The sequence below is a fragment of the Acanthisitta chloris genome, unplaced genomic scaffold, assembly GCF_000695815.1.
Source record: "Acanthisitta chloris isolate BGI_N310 unplaced genomic scaffold, ASM69581v1 scaffold3638, whole genome shotgun sequence".
Taxonomy (NCBI): Eukaryota; Metazoa; Chordata; class Aves; order Passeriformes; family Acanthisittidae; genus Acanthisitta; species Acanthisitta chloris.
This window is the reverse complement of record NW_008688514.1, coordinates 43,054-61,335: the sequence shown is the minus strand read 5'-3', so window position 1 is coordinate 61,335 and position 18,282 is coordinate 43,054. Positions and strand designations below refer to the sequence as shown.

The following is an 18,282-nucleotide window of genomic DNA, read 5'->3' as shown; positions in this document are numbered from 1 at the left end:
TAATGAAGCAACAACTTTCATCTGCTCTATTTCTCCATTTCCTTACAAGGTGGATATGCAGTGGGTGCAAGTGCTGGCAGAAGGTTGGGCAACACCCCTGAATGGCTTTATGAGAGAGAGAGAATACCTACAGTGCCTTCACTTCGACTGTCTCCTTGATGGTAGGGTAAAACACACCATTTGGAAAACTGAGCAAAATAATCCTACTTGTAAAATATTGTTGATGCTTTGGTTCTTAGTGGTGGTATAGTAAAAAATTGTCAGGTTTAGATCTGGGGTAAGAGAATAGAATATTATAATAATCAGTTTTAAGCTTCATGTTTGTGTTATTTTTATACTTACCATCATGATAGAGTTTAAATGTTTTGTCTTTTTGCTTTTACAAATTATATTTTTCAAATGTGTTCATTTCGAAAAGCATTTCATTCTAAAGTCCACATTTCTAATTTTTAAAAAAGAAATTCATTTTAGAATTTTGAATGGCAGTTTAATTGCTGTTTAGCTCTGTGTGCCAAAAGATTTGTTCAATTTTAGTAATGAAGGAAAGGACAACAAACTGACTTGAGTGCTGGAGCTATTGCAAGTATGAAATCAGAATTTGAGGATGTGGCTTGAGTATGAACATTTGTCACATATAATTGAATTACTATGACTTAGTAATTGTCCTGTGATGATGTAAAAGAATATATTTTATTTTGTGTTGCCAATTGGCTAAGAACCAGGCACTAACTAAGGTAGTGAATAAGTGAACAAGTGATCCTCAGATTGGCACTAACTAAGGTAGTGAATAAGTGATGACATCCTCAGATTTTGGAATTTGATTGTGATCCTCTGTAATTTTGCATCAATTCCTCTTAGAAGGCTCTGTTTTACTCCAGCTTTTTTCCTTCCTCTCTGCTTCCTTTTGCATTACTCTTCTCTTGCTATATACCAAATAGCAGATAAAAAGAAAGTCACTTGTATTTCAGCTCTATGGTACAGACATCTGTTGTCCCTCTTTTATTTTCGAACTCCCTGTTTTTGTAAGTCTCTCAGTTGGTATTCTACACAGCAAAATGCCACCCTGTTATTTTGGAGCATCTAAAGTTTGCAGTATCATTTTGGACTGCTAGTTTTGTTTTCATTCCATTTGCCTTCTGTATGTCCATCCAGGTGAAACATGCTCTGCAGATAACATGCTATGCATTCAGCTGCTAAAATAGCTTGTAGCTCCTTGTTCTGCCCTGTAGGCTTCTGTAAATCAGATTTTTTATAAGGCATTTAAGACTTTTGTATAGGTGAGTGTTTCAGAGACAGCAATATAATAAGTTTTTAAGCTTCTCTTGCAATTGTTTTTAGTACATCGTGCATGCTAGAAAAATATGAGTAATAAAAACCAACAGTTGATCTGTGGAAGCAATTTTCAGTTCTAAGCTTGAATAGAACAGCCATGTTCCTCTAGATGTTACTGATTTCCTGGTTTTAGATGTCTGCTGCAGTACTTACATATGAAAATCTTTTCAGAAAAATGGGATTGCCTTATTGCTGCTTTGCTACTTGTAGCTATGACAACAGTTAAGTCAAAAAACCAGCCTGAAAGTTTCCTCACTGACTGTTATGTTAGTTCTGGAGTCTTACAGCAGCAGTCATTTTCCAGGGCTTTGGTTTGGAATAGAGGGAAATCGTTTAATTACCTGCAATGCATCTCATCCTTTGGGCTTTAAGTGGATTGTTTGTACTGATTGACTTCTACACTGTGGAAATCAGGGTAGATGTGTTGATATTCTCCCTTGAAACTTAAGTTATTTGGAAAAGTCTCATGCTGACACTGTGCTCATCCGTGTCTTAACAAATGCACTTCACTACCTTGACTCAGTCTCTTATTTTACAGTGGTAGAAGACAAATCTAAGAAATATTATATATTTGTTACTGATGAAATTTTAATAATCAACAGGTTTGAGATCTTGTCCTGGTTTGAAATATTTATTTGGTTGTTTGCAAAGCAAAAGGACTTCTTAAATTATCAATTTTGGGGTGTCTCTGTGACTGTTGTCAAACCTGATTTTATGATCTAGTTGCTTTGAAAATAACTCTTAGCATCAAGATGGAACTTAGGAGATGCACAGCATGCATTATGCATTTTACCTTATGAAGGAAGGGAACTTTTATTTTTCTCTTAAAGTTTTCATTCAGCTTCATCATTTTTAATTTCCTAACTAATTTGATTTCCTAATAAAAAATGTATTGCTTAAATAACTGCAAAATTAGCCTTATTTAGAGTCTTGGCAAATAGCAAAACCTTCATTAACCTTAAGGGGGTCCATGACTTTTCTCCTGAAGGCCACCCAAAAATTTTGCACTCATTCAATAAGTGTATGCTCATTAGAATTCAAGTCTTTGTACGAGACAAAATATTTACTCCACTGGGTTTCTCAAATCTCACTCTTGTAGTCAAGAAAAACAAGACTTCCAGCATCTGGCAGTGAAGTACGTGCTTAAAAGTGAGGACCACACATAACCTTAAAATTCAGATGCATTGGCTTAGTTTTAGAAGTGAAGTAGGTGGTAAGCTTTCAGTTGAACAAACTATGCAAAATGTTTGCCTGATGCAGGATTTTTTTTTCTGAAATGTATATGCTTGAATCTGAATGCTGTCTTAAGTGAAGAGAAAAAGTCATCTTTTGCTATAGTTGAATTATGTATGTTAACTAGTTGGGTACATTGTCTGCTTCTATCGCATTGAATTTTTCTTATGGGCTGAAAGTATGGCTACTGAGAATTCTACTGGAGTGGATAATTAGTTAAAAGGAAATAGCAGTCTTACCTAATATTTTAGATGATCTATTTTAAAATGTCATTTGTGTATTTCTCCTTACTTTCTAGTTTCTTGAGCAAGATATTAATTTGAGACCCCCAAAAAGGAGTATCCTCACAGTCTAAATAGGTGTGTGCAGCTATGAGTACTTGCTATTTTCAGTATTATATTTGCCCTTCCTCAAACCCTCAGTGTTTGCTCAATTTTATAGCACATACATTGTATGCAAGAGTTCATTCTAAAAGTTGCTTTCAACCCCTGTTAAAATAAGCACTTGAACTACCTGTTGTGTGGTACATTTATGGCCTTAATTGTAACCTGTTAGATTAGGTAGATTTTCATAATATCATTGATGACCATTACTAAGGATAAGGGCTTCTTTTTTTCTTCCCCTCTCCTCTGCAGGAGGAGTTATTAATCTGTCAGTACCTATAGTGCTAACAGCTACCCAAGAAGACAAAGAAAGACTGGATGGGTGTACAGCTATTGCCCTGGTGTACGAAGGTCGCCGTGTTGCCATTCTCCGTAATCCTGAATTCTATGAGCACAGGAAAGAGGAACGCTGTGCTCGGCAGTGGGGAACGACATGCAAGGAGCATCCCTATATCAAGGTGTGTGTTTAGAAGCTGAAAACGTAGTCCTATTAGCTGTATTGTTGTGGAGCTGCAAATTAAGTGAAGCTCATGTCTGTGTCTGATGTGTTTTGACAACAAAACTACTTTGAGAATTAAAATTTTTGCGCAGAAACGAAGGTGATTTTTTTTTTCTGTGCAGGTGTTGAATAGTCTGCACTTAGTGTGAAAATCTAATGCCAATATGTACACATGAAGTGAATTTAGACAATACTGTAGAATCTGTGCTGCAGAAGAGGGAACTTTGCTATCCAGTGTGCCTGGGAAACACATCCCTTTGTGTAGCCATATGGATCATCAAAGCTCTTTAATCAACAGATATATGTGTTGTGAAGGCTAGAAAAGTTCCATTCTGCCTGCATGTGAAGCACGTGAGACCTGCCTGGTTTACATGCTTTTGAAACAGGCCCTGTTCCTGGAGAGTTCATCATTTAACTCTCTGGGGAGTTTTTTTGCATCCACCATGTCCAGTATGTTTAATTATCTTGGCCTTATGTATATATCATAGTGAAATGTTCTAATTGCAACATACTCATCACAATGCCGGGCTTGATCTCAGCTCTGCAGAGCCAAAATATGGGTTTTTTTCTTCATTTGTCTCTATTGTATCTTTTTGTTTGTAGGTGTGACTTAAAATAGATAAAAATAAATCAAACAAACCTCAGATTATGAGCTTCATCTTGAAAAGGGAAAGCCTTTGATGTGTTCTAAAAGTATCTGTATGACTAATAGAAGATTTTCAAAGGAACTATATTCTTATGTCTGTCTGTACTGGTGTGTATAGTAGTATCATGACAGCACATGAATTTGGTGGCCCTTCTTAATTAACCAGAAATATTTGACAGTTTCTGTAGGGCAGAGTTCTTTATCACATCTTCCTTCCACCTTGGTAAGATGTCAAAGTCTGGTGTTTTCTTTGGGATGGGAATGGTTACTGTCACATCATTTAATTCCAGGAGGTCCATTATCTCAAACAAAAATGAATTGAAAAATCCACACTTAATTTTCACATCTTGGCTTCTGGGTTTAGTATGTAGTGTCTTCTGCTATAGCAGCATTTGTTGTAATCTTTGCATTACATAAGGCTAAAAAATTATCAGAAATGTGTATGAAACTCAGAAGTTTTTTGTGGTTCCATCCTCAAAAGCAAATGCATTATCAGGAATTAACAATTTTGGAGTTATTTTTATGGCCATTGCTAGAATGTGTTAAGCAGCTTGCCATAATTATTTTTTGATAAAGGTTGAGGTGATATTTAAAGATACAGAAAGAATTCTGGTGAATGTACAACATATGTTGCTTCAGTAAAGTGCTACCATGAAACAACTTTGAAAGCTATTCTACTGCAGAGATTCTGACTTTATTAATAAATTAAACTGAGTGAATAGTTAATCAGAACTGTTTTATTTGTTACTTTATTGCTGACCAGAATCTTGTAAACTGCAGGGTGATACTGCAACTGCATTTGCTTTGACCAATAACAATAAAGTGTGCCAACTTGGTTGTATTAATATATTGTAATTAAATGGAAAAAATAACTAAATAAATTGCAATATATAAGGCTTTACAGACACTGTCTTTGTTATGTAATAATACTGGTTAAGAATACTGGCTACTTGCATTTCTATGTGTTAAAAACCATTAATTTTTAAAGAAAGGCATATGCCTACTGAAGATTTGTGCCTGTCATACATCATGGTATAACATGTCTGGACTGTTTCAGTCAAAGTTTTTTTTTTTTAACATTGATGCTTGACTTGCAGCTGTCAAATAAAAATAACCTGGAACACTTCCCTTGTTGGTAAAGTTGTGCCCCCATTGCGATGTTCTAGATGCTCAGGAGAAGCCAACAGCTAATCGTGATGTGGACTCTCCTTTCTTTTCTTAGATGGTTATGGAGCAAGGGAATTGGCTTGTGGGTGGAGATCTACAGGTCCTTGATCGTATTTATTGGAATGATGGACTTGATCAATATCGTCTCACTCCAGCTGAACTAAGGCAGAAATTCAAGGAAATGAATGCTGGTGAGTTTCTTGTTTTGTTGCTTCCTGCAGAGACTCATTCAAACATCTGCTGCTGCAATACCACTGAGGCTAGCATTGTTTTAAGGATGAAAATTTTGAATGCTCTCTTACGTGGCATTTGCCTTTTACTTGTAATGATTTTTTATCATCTCAGGCATTGCATTGCCTAAATGCATAATAGAAGCTGGTAGTGCCTTGAGGTTCTGAATTTATCTTTCCATGCACACTAGACATGTCACTAATGCAAGAAGAGATAATGTTAAAATGTGGTAGAGTGTGATTTAAAAATTATGTTTGGCTAAAACTGTGGGGGGATGATTGAGAGCTGAGCTTTCATGCCCTGCTATTTTGAAGTCTGTTCCATGCTGCTTCTGGAGAACAAAGTTTATGGAAGTAATCCAAGTAGGCTCATCCAAAGTGGATTGTATCACAATTAAAAGTTGTGAGCGAACTGCTAGCTTTATGTTGCAGTGGAAACAATACAGTTTTTCTCACAAAAGCAGTTGAGTTAGGCAGGTAGATAAGAGGCTGAGTAATTTCATAAGGCAGAGAACAAACAAGCTGCCTTCATTGTGGCAGTGACTGGCAGGCAGCTGCTGAGCACCTGTAAGTGTGAGGAGAGAGACTAACATGGAAATGCAAACTGCAGGTGGTCCTGAGCTCCTGCCTTTGCTCAGTGTGGTCAGTATTTCTAGGATCTGTAGGTCTGAGATACCAGTCTTTCTTTTAGCTAGTCCCTAAACAAATATATATTCCATACCTGAAAAAAACATGTTCTCTAGGTTTCATTGGTTGCTTATTGGAAAACCTTTCAGTTATAGTGATTTTGCTGTCTTGCAGGGTACTTGAGTTCATCTTAGTTTGCAGAAGAGAGAAGTCCTGATTGTGTCAGGGTTTTTCATTGAAGGAGTTGTAATATTCTGAAATAGCAGCTAGTCTTGCTTTGTTCTTACTGTGCACAGAATCTACTTAGGTGAAGGAAACTTACTAAGGTACATTAAATCCCCTTTTACTTGTTTTGTTGCAAACATCCATTTGTCTCTTGATGATCTATTGAGCCTTTAAGACAGGTAGCATAGTTTGATTTCCTCTTGGAATATACTCGTGCAAGCCAAAAGTCCAAATAGAAGATAATAGCTATTAGAGAAACCAGAGTAATTCTGCAGAAATTTCAGAAATTAAGGAAGCTGATTTATCTCTTTTTCATGTTTTTTCTTTTTTATTAATTTTGCTTATCAAGTACAATGATTTTGTAATGTGTAATTATTTAATGGCCTATGACTGCTGTGATTATACTTGTTTAATAGAGTTCAGAGGAAAGACTGCACTGTTTGAAGAATTTTCTGTGATTGTACTACTGCTGATAAAAAAACTGTCTGTTTTTTCTCCATAGATGCTGTCTTTGCATTCCAGTTACGCAACCCGGTGCACAATGGGCATGCTCTTTTAATGCAGGATACTCACAAGCAACTTCTGGAACGTGGCTACCGGCGCCCAGTTTTACTCTTGCACCCACTTGGAGGCTGGACAAAGGAGGATGATGTTCCCCTTATGTGGCGCATGAAGCAACATGCTGCAGTGCTGGAGGAGGGAGTCCTGAATCCAGAGACAACTGTAGTAGCTATATTCCCTTCCCCCATGATGTATGCTGGACCAACTGAGGTAAATCCATCGTAAGTGTATGCTGGACCAACTGAGGTAAATCCGTCATAAATTTAAAACTAAACAAAACCCTTTCCATAGTGCACTAAAGTATTATGCTATGCCTGATGTTTATATGTTGTGGTTTTTTAATGGAGAGATGAGACTAATTTTCTTTACTTCTTTACTGTGTGGGTGAGCTAGCACTGGTATAGTGCTTTAGTGCTTGTCAGATGTTTTGACAGATATTTGTTGTTGTTCAACTTGTGAAGCTGTTTTATATTATGTAGTTACTGGGTAAACCTTTCAGTTGCATATGAAGATGAGGCTGCACATACAAGAAATCACTATTATATTCTTGCTGTCTTTTAAAACTCTTCTCTGAGTATCCTTTGGCAGATACTAAGCTATAATGGTATGGCAGTTCTTTTAGGGAAGTACTTCCCAGTATGAAAGCATATTGATATTTTCCAAAGTGGTGTGTCTTTTGTAATGTAAAAGTTACTTTCCTGTACCGTACAGTAAAATTTTCTATTAAAAATATTGCATATAAAACTAAGAAAGAAAATTCACAAACATAACATGATAAGTCTGAAAAACTGTCATAAGTGTAACGTATCGAGCAGTTGAGTATCTAGTAAATACTGAGAAAAGTATTTATTTCCTCTTTAGGAGGAAAAAGTCCTCTCACCATATTTAGTGAAAGAGATGCATTTCTGAATAATTCAAAAGCATTTCTTTGGTTGTGAGGTGGAGATGGTTAAATAGTCTGTGTCCAGAATTTCCTTTGAAGTCTAATTTTCTTTTTTTTTGCCCTTCAGTAATAACTGAGCCGTAAGAAAAAAGTAAAAAACCAAGTTGTTGCTTCTGAAACCACTCATTTTGAAACATGCTACAAAGTCATGTGGGAAAACTGTGTCAATATCTACAATACTTGAGGCATTAGGTGGAAGTGAGTGGGTGCATCCAAGCAAAAATTCAGTAAAACTGAATTTTCTGAATTTGACATTGGTTCCTTCCCAGTTCATATAGATGTGTTAAAATCAAGTTATTTCACAGTGATTGGGGGAAAATGACTAAATATTTACCAAAGCTGGAGCTGCTTTATCAGTTCTCATCTTGGAAGCTTGTGACTATTTATAAATAGTCAGTCTTAGTGCTCTGAAAGCCTATTCCAAGCATTCATGTGCAGTGTGGACCTAGTTTATATGTCCTTTGGGTCTTAGTATTGATGCAGGCTAAATATTAAAGTTGGACAACATCCTTGCCACATGTACAAGGTGAAAATGCTGAGCATGAGTAACTTTTCTTTTTGAATGCATATATAAGTTTAATAGATTACTCATGAGCACTGTGTTTAAGTAGCGTATCTTGTCTTCTAATAAGATGTATGTCAGCTGTCTGTTGGTCAGGATGTGTTTTTAGAGAAATTACTGTGATTAAACTAGAGCAATATAAAGCTAGATTCCACTAAGATTCCCAGAGCAGGTGCCTTTGCTTGAATCTTTTTATAGAAAAGGAAAGGGATGGAGGGTGACAACATCAGGAAGAACTGAGCGAAGAAATGGATAAGTTCTGTCTTGCTTGCTGTGATTATACTGTTCCACTTTGCTGAAGTGATTTTTTGAGCACCTATTGTGCAAATGAAACAGGGGAGTAGTATGGCTTAGCTGCAGGTTTGATGGCGACTCACTTATTTGGTTCTTTGTTTTGTTATAGCTCCATAGGAAAAATCATGTCTGATTACAGGAAACATGGTAATTCTAGAATGCATACACATTCTCAGGGTTGGATTTTGAGTGTTTTCTTCTGTTAACTGTTTTCCCTGTCTCTGTTCTAGGTTCAGTGGCACTGCAGATCACGGATGGTTGCAGGAGCTAACTTCTACATTGTAGGGCGAGATCCAGCAGGGATGCCACACCCTGACACTGGGAAAGATCTGTATGAACCAACCCATGGTGCCAAAGTGTTGACAATGGCTCCAGGCCTCCGAGCACTGGAAATTGTGCCCTTCAGGGTTGCAGCTTATAATAAAAAGAAGAAGTGCATGGATTATTATGACTCTGATCAGTAAGTTGTATTTTCATTTTAAGAACATTTTGAGCAATAGGTGCCTTTTACCCCATGCCCACATAAAAACATTGCTTGTAATTAAATTCATATTGCTCAAACATGGCAGCATTTAGATGTGGTTTTAGATAAAAAATGCAGCTTGATTTCAGCATGATTTGGGTGCAGGTTCACAGTGCAACTATGTGATGTCACTTTAGCTGCCACTGGAAACTCCCAAGGGCATTTCTCTAATTCTGGAACATGTTGGCACAGATTCTGCTGCTTTATCTTTCTAAATATGCTTCTCAGGTGTCAGATGTGCATCAGAGTTGAAGGAAGAGAAACAATGAAAGAGTGCAGCATGGATAAGAAAGTGGACAAGAGGGGCTGACAAATAGCTATTTGTTCCATTTAATAATGCAAAATATTGCCCTAAGACCATTGTGTGTCCCAGAATTTTCAGCTCTTATTTTTCTTTTTTTAGTCCAATTACAGGACAGTTAATTTCACCTTCTGCATGTTCCAATATTATTTTTAACTTGTGTGGCATAGCAGGGTCCAAAACTCACTGCATGTGTAGTTCTACCAATGAATGAGACTGGAAAGATGACTCATCATTTTAGTTTCAACCTCTTTATTCAGATTATAGAACTGTACTTTTGTACAAACAACAGTTGAAGTTAGTACTGAAATACAAACATCTCTGGGCAAACTGTTCCAGTGCTTCACCACCCTTACAGTAATGAATTTTTCCCTAAACCTTCATTCTTTCAGTTTAAAGCCATTCCTCCTTGTCCTGTCACTACATGCCCTTGTGAAAAGTCCCTCTCCAACTGCCTTGTAGCCTCCTTTAGGTAGTGGAAGGCTGCTATAGGGTCTCCTCAGGGCTTTCTCTTCAGAGTGAACAACTCCAGCTCTCAGCCTCTGCTCATAGGAGAGGTGCATCAGCTCTCTGATCAAATTTGTAGCCTTCCTCTGGACTCACTCCAGCAGGTCTATAGATTTCTTTTGTTGGGGGCTCCAGAACTGTATACAGTATTCCAGGTGAGGTTTCACCAGAGCAGAGTAGAGGGGAAGAATAACCTTCCTGGACCCTGCTGGTCGTGCTTCAATACAGAAAGATTGAAGTGAAATAGTTTTATTGGTGTGTCAGTTCTTAATAAATTGGAATAGAAGGGAGTAGCAATGTCAGAGGCCAAAACTCAGAATACAGATTCTGTGATCATTGATACTATACTCTTAGCAGGATAGATTCGATTTAGATCAAGGGGAGTAAAATTGTACCTCTGTCATTAGCCAGAAGAAATGATTCAAAGAACAACTGAGATTTTTTTACCAAAACCTGTGGTAACAGATTTTTCCCTTTTGTCAGAGACTGCACCATGTGCACCCTTTTATCCTTTCACCATGCCTGCAGAGACCTTAGTTTGGGGCATTTTTTTTCTCCTATTTCTCTAACTGTCATGATAAAAAGACCATGCTGCTACTAGTGTGCAGTTCTGCCCTGTTGGTATCAGAATATAAGACCCATTTGTCTTGTCCTTCCCTAGACATTGTGTGTAGATGGACTGGAGTGTGGCAGCAGTCCTCTAGATGGCAATGCAGACACACACAGGCTCCCTGGAAAAAGAGCCATTGCTGCTTCTGCTTGCCAGAGACAGAACTCTGTGGTAGGCTCCAGACAGAGTTAGAGCTTGGGTGGGTGCAGCTGGCTGAGTTTCAAGATACTCTGTGTAATGCTGAAAATGTGACAGACTCCTGGACCATGTGGTGTTTGACTTTGTAAGGAGGATGGCAGGGAAGAGAGATTGTCTGGAAATGTGAGAGGATCTGTTACTGGTGGAAGACCCTTTAATATGAAATAGTGATATTTGTAGAAATATTTCCCGAGCTCACTTCTCAAGTAGTAATGCATATAAAAACTAGTATGAATATTGTTACAGTGCTTATCAAGGTTTTTTATACTTAGTTTTCATAGAAGTTTGGATCCATAATTGAATCAGTTAAAATGTGTTTTGAAAAAGTTTATAGGAAGAATTCTAGTTGTAAGGGAGAAATTCCAAATGAATGTCTGACCTATGAACCACTGTTAGAGTGAAGTGTAAAGAAAACAACAACCAAAGTACCAAGCAACCAGCAAATAGCACCACTGCCCTGCAAGAAACCCTACCCAATGCTGAAATCCCTTCAGAAAAACAGTGTGTTTCTGCAGCCAAAAAGGCCTCACAGTTACCACAGAGAAGTGTGATCTGGGATTGGTGGCTTAATAATAGTAGCTGGTTTTGTGAGCAGAAATTCCCAATTCTTTACGGAAGATCAGTCCTATAAAATGCAGCCACAGACTGCTGCTGAGAAAAAACTCAATTAAGAACGGATATTAGTCTGGCAATTAAAAAAGCCACAGCACTGTCTGAAAAAAAATTGTCTTCTTTTTTTTTTTCGGAAAGAAAACAGATGAGATCATTTCAAAAAAACCCCATAAGTAAGGTGACTGGAGCAGATTGCTCATGCTTCATGTAAAATGTGAATGAAGCATGGGTATCTATGAAGAAGAGAGATTTTAACTTTATATGGTTTATTCCCATGACCTTTAGTATGTTTGCAGTGACTGCTTTAACACTATCAAATATTATTTACAGGACAGCCACTCCAACTATGTATACACTGTTCTCAAATTTGTATTTTTTTAAATGATAGTAAGAGGCTGAGATGGCCACACTTGACTGTCCTCCTTAATTTAGATATGTGAAATATGTTTTTTCAATTACCATTAGTACATAATTTAAGAAAAACTGAAACACCACAGCAGCTCAGGAGAGTTAAACCCTCCTGCCAGTCAGAAAGGAAATTCATTCATGGCAGGTAAAGGGTTTGTTTTGCATGTGTTGTTATTAATCACATTATTATGTGCATTTTCACAAAGAGTTTATTCATGACCAGTTAGGATTTGAACCTAGCTTACACTAGCCAGTTCATTCAGCATCATGGGGCATTCCCATTCATTCCCAAGGCATAATTTAGACTGATATATCAAAGACTTGACACTGTAAGGGACAACATTGTGTTCCTGTAGGAGTTACAGCGTTAGCTGTGACTTGAAGCTACAAAGCCAAATTTAAATTTGGAGAAACTCCTTCTAAAAGGGGTTTAAGATTAGAATTGGACCCCAGGTAAGGAGGCTATGAATTGTCCTAGAAATTATTCAGATTACCAGCTGAGTAGAACATGACAATTGTTTTGAAGCCAGACCAGTGTGAATAAGTGATGTTATTGTTTTATTTCCATATGTTTGTTTTTTTAAAAAATGAATAGGGAAAACTGCGTATGAATGGTCTGTACTTTTATCATGAGTCTTGTATATAGGAGTAGTTTCTCAGGACCCCAAGAGCACCAGACATTGCCCTCCACAGAGAATGGGAATTCCAAGAAGGTCATTTGCACAGTCACAGACAGCCAAAGAGAAGTTCAGGGTTCCTAAGGTTATGACTGATCTTTAGTGCTTCCAAATGAAAATTCTGTTATGTAATACATTCTGTACTTAGCTTAAACCTGTAGGGAATGTTGAAGTGCAAAAAGTACTCTCTTCAGTCACTATATCAGGGCACTGTATTGACACCTCCAAGATCTAGCAGAGGAGGTTTCCTGTAGGACTGTGGACATCTTCATGCAGTCGTTTCCCACTTGCAGACTGGTGGTATCTTTGTGTTGTCACAAGAACTGTAAGGTCTCTCAAGTCTTGGCCTCACACACCCCTCTTTGAATGTTTGAGCTCTTAACAAAGCTTAAAGAGCTGTCATGGTTGCTGGGGTCACCTGTGGTGTTATAGTAAAAAATAGCTACCAAATACATGTAAAGAAAGGGAAATCCATTTAACAGATTAAAACATTCGTCTTTTTTGAATGAAAGAAAGGAAAGATCTGGTCTTTGAATTCTTAATCTTCTCTGTATGGTTTGTAGTATTCCTTGAGCCTGGTGCTCAGTTACTATAAACAGTTTGAAGATTAATTCACAGCACAAATTTGTTCCTGTGTTATCATGAATAAATCACTTACTGCTTTCCAAATATAAAATATTATCTTGTGCACCTGTGAGTCTATACATAGAGCTGTCTGTGTGGAATGAGGGCACAGTGTAAGAAGATTCCTTTTCCCCTTTTGCTAGATGTATGAGAACTCAGCAAAGTTATGTGTTTTCTCTCTACCTGGCCCTATCTGGCCCTGTCCTCCATAAGTAAGGAAATTTCACAGTGTGTGTAGGTAAGGCTTTTTCCAAATTGTGAGTGTAGTAGAGTTCTAGGATGCTATGCCACAGAGCAAATACCATTCCTCAATGTAATATGTTTCAAGACTGTTTTTCTGTTGACAAATTTTTGTTGTGGATTGATTTCTGTCTTCTCTTTCTTTTAGAGAATACTTTCAATTGCATTGGCAGAAAGAATTATGTCAGTACTAGTCAAACTCAATTGGTAGTAAAAGGTCAAATCACTGTTACAAGCATTTACCAGCATACAGTGTGACTCAAAGAAAGCTAATTCCAGCAGCCACTGAATAAAAATTTCAAAGGCAGTGAAGTACCATGCTCAGAAAAGGCTTGGATTAAGTTTCATTGAGAGTCATTTCAAATCTGATTTGAGAATGGAATTTGGATGGCTTTTGCATTTATATTTCATAGTGTCCTTAGTAGTCAAATGTTTCCCCCTCTCATATTCTGTTCAAATTCATCGTATGAGTAACTTCTAATATCCTCAGAATTCACTATGAACAAAATGACTTGATGACTTTTTGTTTTCTCTTTCCACTAAAGCAAATTACTCGTACAGATTTGTTTTATTTCAAAATGCTTGTGGTTCACATCACACCACAGTGGTGACAGTACTGATAAGGTTTTCCAGCTTAGTGGAAATCTCCATTTCTGATATTCAAGAGATTTGATTTTTGCCATTAGTAGAGACAGTGAGTATTGAGTAGTTGTTTAAGTAATCTGTTCTATGTTTGAAGGCAGAGATTAAACCAGAAAATGGCAAGTGTAGTTATTTTAAGAATGGCAAAAATTACTGTGTTGTTTCAAGATTACTAACTAAATAACTAATTTAACAAAAAAACCCTAATTCAAAATAGAAGTTCAGAGTAATGAGAGGGCATCATTAGTACTTTTGTACTTTTTAATAATATCTTGGAAACATTTCTTGAAATGCTATGAGGTGCTGAATGTACTATGTTTCTGAAATAATCCTAATTTATTTTTTCTATTTTCTTATGGTGTCTGTAGATGTCCTTAGCTTCTTTTTGTGTTTCTCTCTTCCTTGACATCTTCAATTCCTAGCTGCTTTTCATGCAACTAAGGATAAAGGCAGTTAAAGCAATTGTGTGTCTTATTGAAGCAAACTTATATATGACATATCTAAACTTAGTGGTTTAGTACCTTTATTTTACATGTGAGGCATGGGAGGAAGTTGAGTGTTTTTCTGAAAATTAAACAAACAAGGAGGGGATAAAGCAGCTTTTTTTTGATGCTCAAACTTAGGTATTCCTACCACACTGTGGAGAAAGCAACACATGGGGAAACTTTATAGCACTTGCTTTATTCTTCTGTTCCTGATCATCTGAAGACTTGGTATTTTTTTGACAGAATTAACTAGGCTGATCACTTCTCTACACATATTTTATAGAAACAGTTCTTTGCAAAGAATGCAAGTTACCTTTAGGCACTGTTAGTGAACTGCAGACGTCTCTCTGCTAAGGAACAAAATTTTCAGATGTTATAAATAGCAGTGACAACTTTTTTTTGCCATGGAATTACATCAGCTTTAAGTTTTCATTTTTATGTAATTTATATTTTGCAAGACTGAAGCACAGTAGGGTTTTTTTGCCTTGTGGCACTTTAGGAACCCACAGTCCCAAATTAAAAGCAGGAAGAAAAGAGCATGTATGGCAGTGCTGCTGTGTAAATGTATAAAGCAAATGTAAATGTACAAATCAAAAAGTTATGGGGCTAGTGGTGTTGTGAAAGGGAACTGTGGAATGCTTTCTGCATCTTGCTAACTTCCATACCCTGCTGAGCATAGCCCAAAACTTAGAGCCAAGTTCTGCCCTCTGATGTGCACACTTGGCTCTTGTTCTGTCTGAGGCATGTGCATCTGAGATCAATACTTGTGTTTTATTTCAAACAGACAAGTAAAGATTTAGTAATGCATACATGTGGCAAATTGAGCAAATAGCATAAGTAAAATTGCATATTTAATTTAAGAATACATGATTTTTTACTTTGGAGCATTTGATAGAACTCTGGCATTCTTGTCTCTCTTTTACTGTTTCAATCCTGTGAAGAGTAATTTAATTTATGGAGCTTTTGCTGCTTATGACCACATACCTGAGAAGTTAATATTAATTTAGATTCTTACATTAACAGTGTTAAACAGTCTTGATCTGTGTTCATTTATGCATTTGTCCAGCTGAATTCTGGGGTTTGGGGGAAAACATCTTTAGGGGAAGGTATTTTTATTATTCCCTAGCTTTTTTCTTTATTTTTGACTGTATTTGCCATGTTATTGATATGCATATATATATATGTATATGTGTGTGTATGTATGCTCAGTGTGTCATGATGGCCCAGCTGCAGAGTGTGCCTCTAGGTTCTCAGGGTTTTACTGTCTTTGTGCTGCAAACAATCCCTCACTAAGATTTTATTCAATGTTGTTTCTTTACATGTTCTCTAGTGGCACTGAAATGACCTTCTTCAACCAGCAGTTGAACATTCAGCCAGATCTCCTGGCTGGTCTCCTGCCACGGCAAGGCAAGGTGCAAAATAGGATGGATGCTGTTGCTTTGACAGAGGGCTGAGACAGTAGTTAGAGTAGATGGTTCTCTCTCAACAGGAGTTACGTTTTCCTCATAGAGTGTGAGCCAGTCTCAATGGAAGCACAGGCTGAATTCAGTCTGCAGGAGTTCAGTTGGACCATGGTGCCAAACCTCAGGAGTTAGCTAAGATGAATATGGTAGAGCGTATATGCTTGAGATTTGCTGGCATTGCTGACCAAATGTCTGTAAATGACATTTGCTCTACCGTGTTAATACTTCCAAGAAGAAATGTATAAAGTATCAAGAAAGCAAAAGGAATATGAGCAACTTTGCCTCCTTTTAAAGTATGTTCTTTTTTTTTTCCTCCCCTTGCTCCTCTCCCTCCTTCTCCCCACTCCTCCTCTCTCAGCCACGAAGACTTTGAGTTTATCTCGGGGACCCGCATGCGCAAACTGGCTCGAGAAGGACAAAACCCGCCGGAAGGCTTCATGGCTCCTAAGGCTTGGACTGTGCTGACAGAATACTACAAATCCTTGGAGAAGGCTTAGGCCTCTTATTAACTGCAGATCAACCTTTGACGCCTGATTTATTTACGAGAAGGGACCACACAGTCACCATTCATGCTACTTTGTTGTGGTGTCTGTCAGGAAGTTCTCTGAAAACAGTCTTTCTTCCTAACTTAGCATCATTCTTTGCCTGTCCTTATGGGTTCTATTATGTACTGGCACCTAACTAGCTGCTGGTTTTAATGTCTTCTCTTTTATTACAGTTAATATTCTTGCAGTAGGATTTTTAACTCTTGTATGATATTTTTATATTTTAATGCCTCTGTCCTGAGTTCTGCAGCCATTAAATAGATGCAGCTTTTTCTTATGTTGTTTAAACTGCTGGGTAGTGTCTGATTTTAGTAGTTTGTAGGAGAAAATGTAACAGTTAGTCCCTTAACTATGGATAGATTATCTATAAATTGAAAAAGTAAAGTAAGTTTCAAAGCATCTGTAAAAGTGTCCTCATCTTTATCACATCATCATCTCCAGAAGCACTTAAAATTTATGTCTCACTATATGTGATCAAAAAGCAGAGGGTTTTTTTTTACATAGTGCAATTAAAATTTTGCTTTCTTTGTTTAATTTTGGAGTTCATTGAGTTGTATGGTGATTCTCTTCTGCTGTGGACCTATAAAGATGGCCAAGTAATGAATAAAAGAAAATAATCTAGTCTTCAGTTTGAATTGATAACTAATTCAGATTTTGTTTTCGTATATACTTGGTGCCATAGGTGTTGGTAGGGAATGTTTTATTTCATTTGTTAATTCAGATTTTGTTTTCGTATATACTTGCTGCCATGGGTGTTGGTAGGGAATGTTTTATTTAATTTGTTGTAATTTGACAGGTTTTGGTTCCAGATATAGTTGTTCAGCCTACTACAACTTCAAAAAAAAGCATGGCAGAACAAAATGAAATTCATATTTAATTATGGCAAGAAAAAAAAAACAAACCTTCGATATTGGCATTTCCTGTTGTACAAATTCTTAGTTCAGAGGTTAATTTTCAAGGTCTCCAAAGAGTTATCTTCTCTTGAGGCAGCTTTTCTTGTGTGGAAGACAAAGCATATGTTATAGGATTCTTCAAAAATCCTGAAGTTGGTTAATTCAGTATGTGAAACATTATCTGCTAAAGGAAAATAGAAAAAATGAAAAGTAGAACACTTGTTTAAGTGTGAAGTAACACTGCCCTACCGGGATCTTTTCAAGCATTTGCAGGTAATCAGTGGAACAGTTATAACCTCTATTAGCTAGAAACCATCTCATATCCTTGAGAGTTACTTTCTTCTCTTTTCCTCTGTCTCTTTGAAGAGACATAGAATGTATTTTTAGTGGGATCTCTTCCTCTGGTAGATAGTAAAGTGGAATTGGGAAAATTATTAGCGAACGACAACAATTACTTGAGACTGTGTTTTGGTAGTGTAAAGCTTATTTCTTCAGAATCGATGAACAGATTTTCTTCAAACTTGGCTTTCTTTTTGCATTGGATCAGTGTGTAGCATGTGTGAAATCCAGAAGAAAGAGTCCATTCCTCTATGTGCAACTATTCATGCAAAACTTCAGGATTAACTGGGAAGGTGAACTAGAGTTATCATCTGCTAAATTGTAATTTGCTGTTGAAAATTCCTGTTTGAACTCTTTGCTGTCAGGTTTGATTCTTATTGCTCGCTATGATGAAAGCTAATAAAAATATTTTGACAGAATAGCAAACACAGGTGAAATTTACAGAAGTAAATGTTTTTAAAATGCTACATGAAGCCTGGAAAATACATGGGAGTGGTAAACATGAATGTAAAT

The 18,282-nt window shown here is 37.0% G+C and overlaps 1 protein-coding gene across 1 annotated transcript; it reads left to right on the top strand.

Annotated features, from left to right (window-relative positions):
* Positions 1-49: 49 nt before the first annotated feature.
* LOC103808260 (bifunctional 3'-phosphoadenosine 5'-phosphosulfate synthase 1) lies at positions 50-16,933 on the top strand (the record flags this gene model as incomplete). Its single annotated transcript, XM_009081031.1, has 6 exons — positions 50-161; positions 3,201-3,406; positions 5,316-5,451; positions 6,845-7,113; positions 8,933-9,162; positions 16,351-16,933. Coding segments are annotated over 6 exons (1,092 nt in total), but the record flags the coding sequence as incomplete, so codon positions are not given.
* Positions 16,934-18,282: the final 1,349 nt, after the last annotated feature.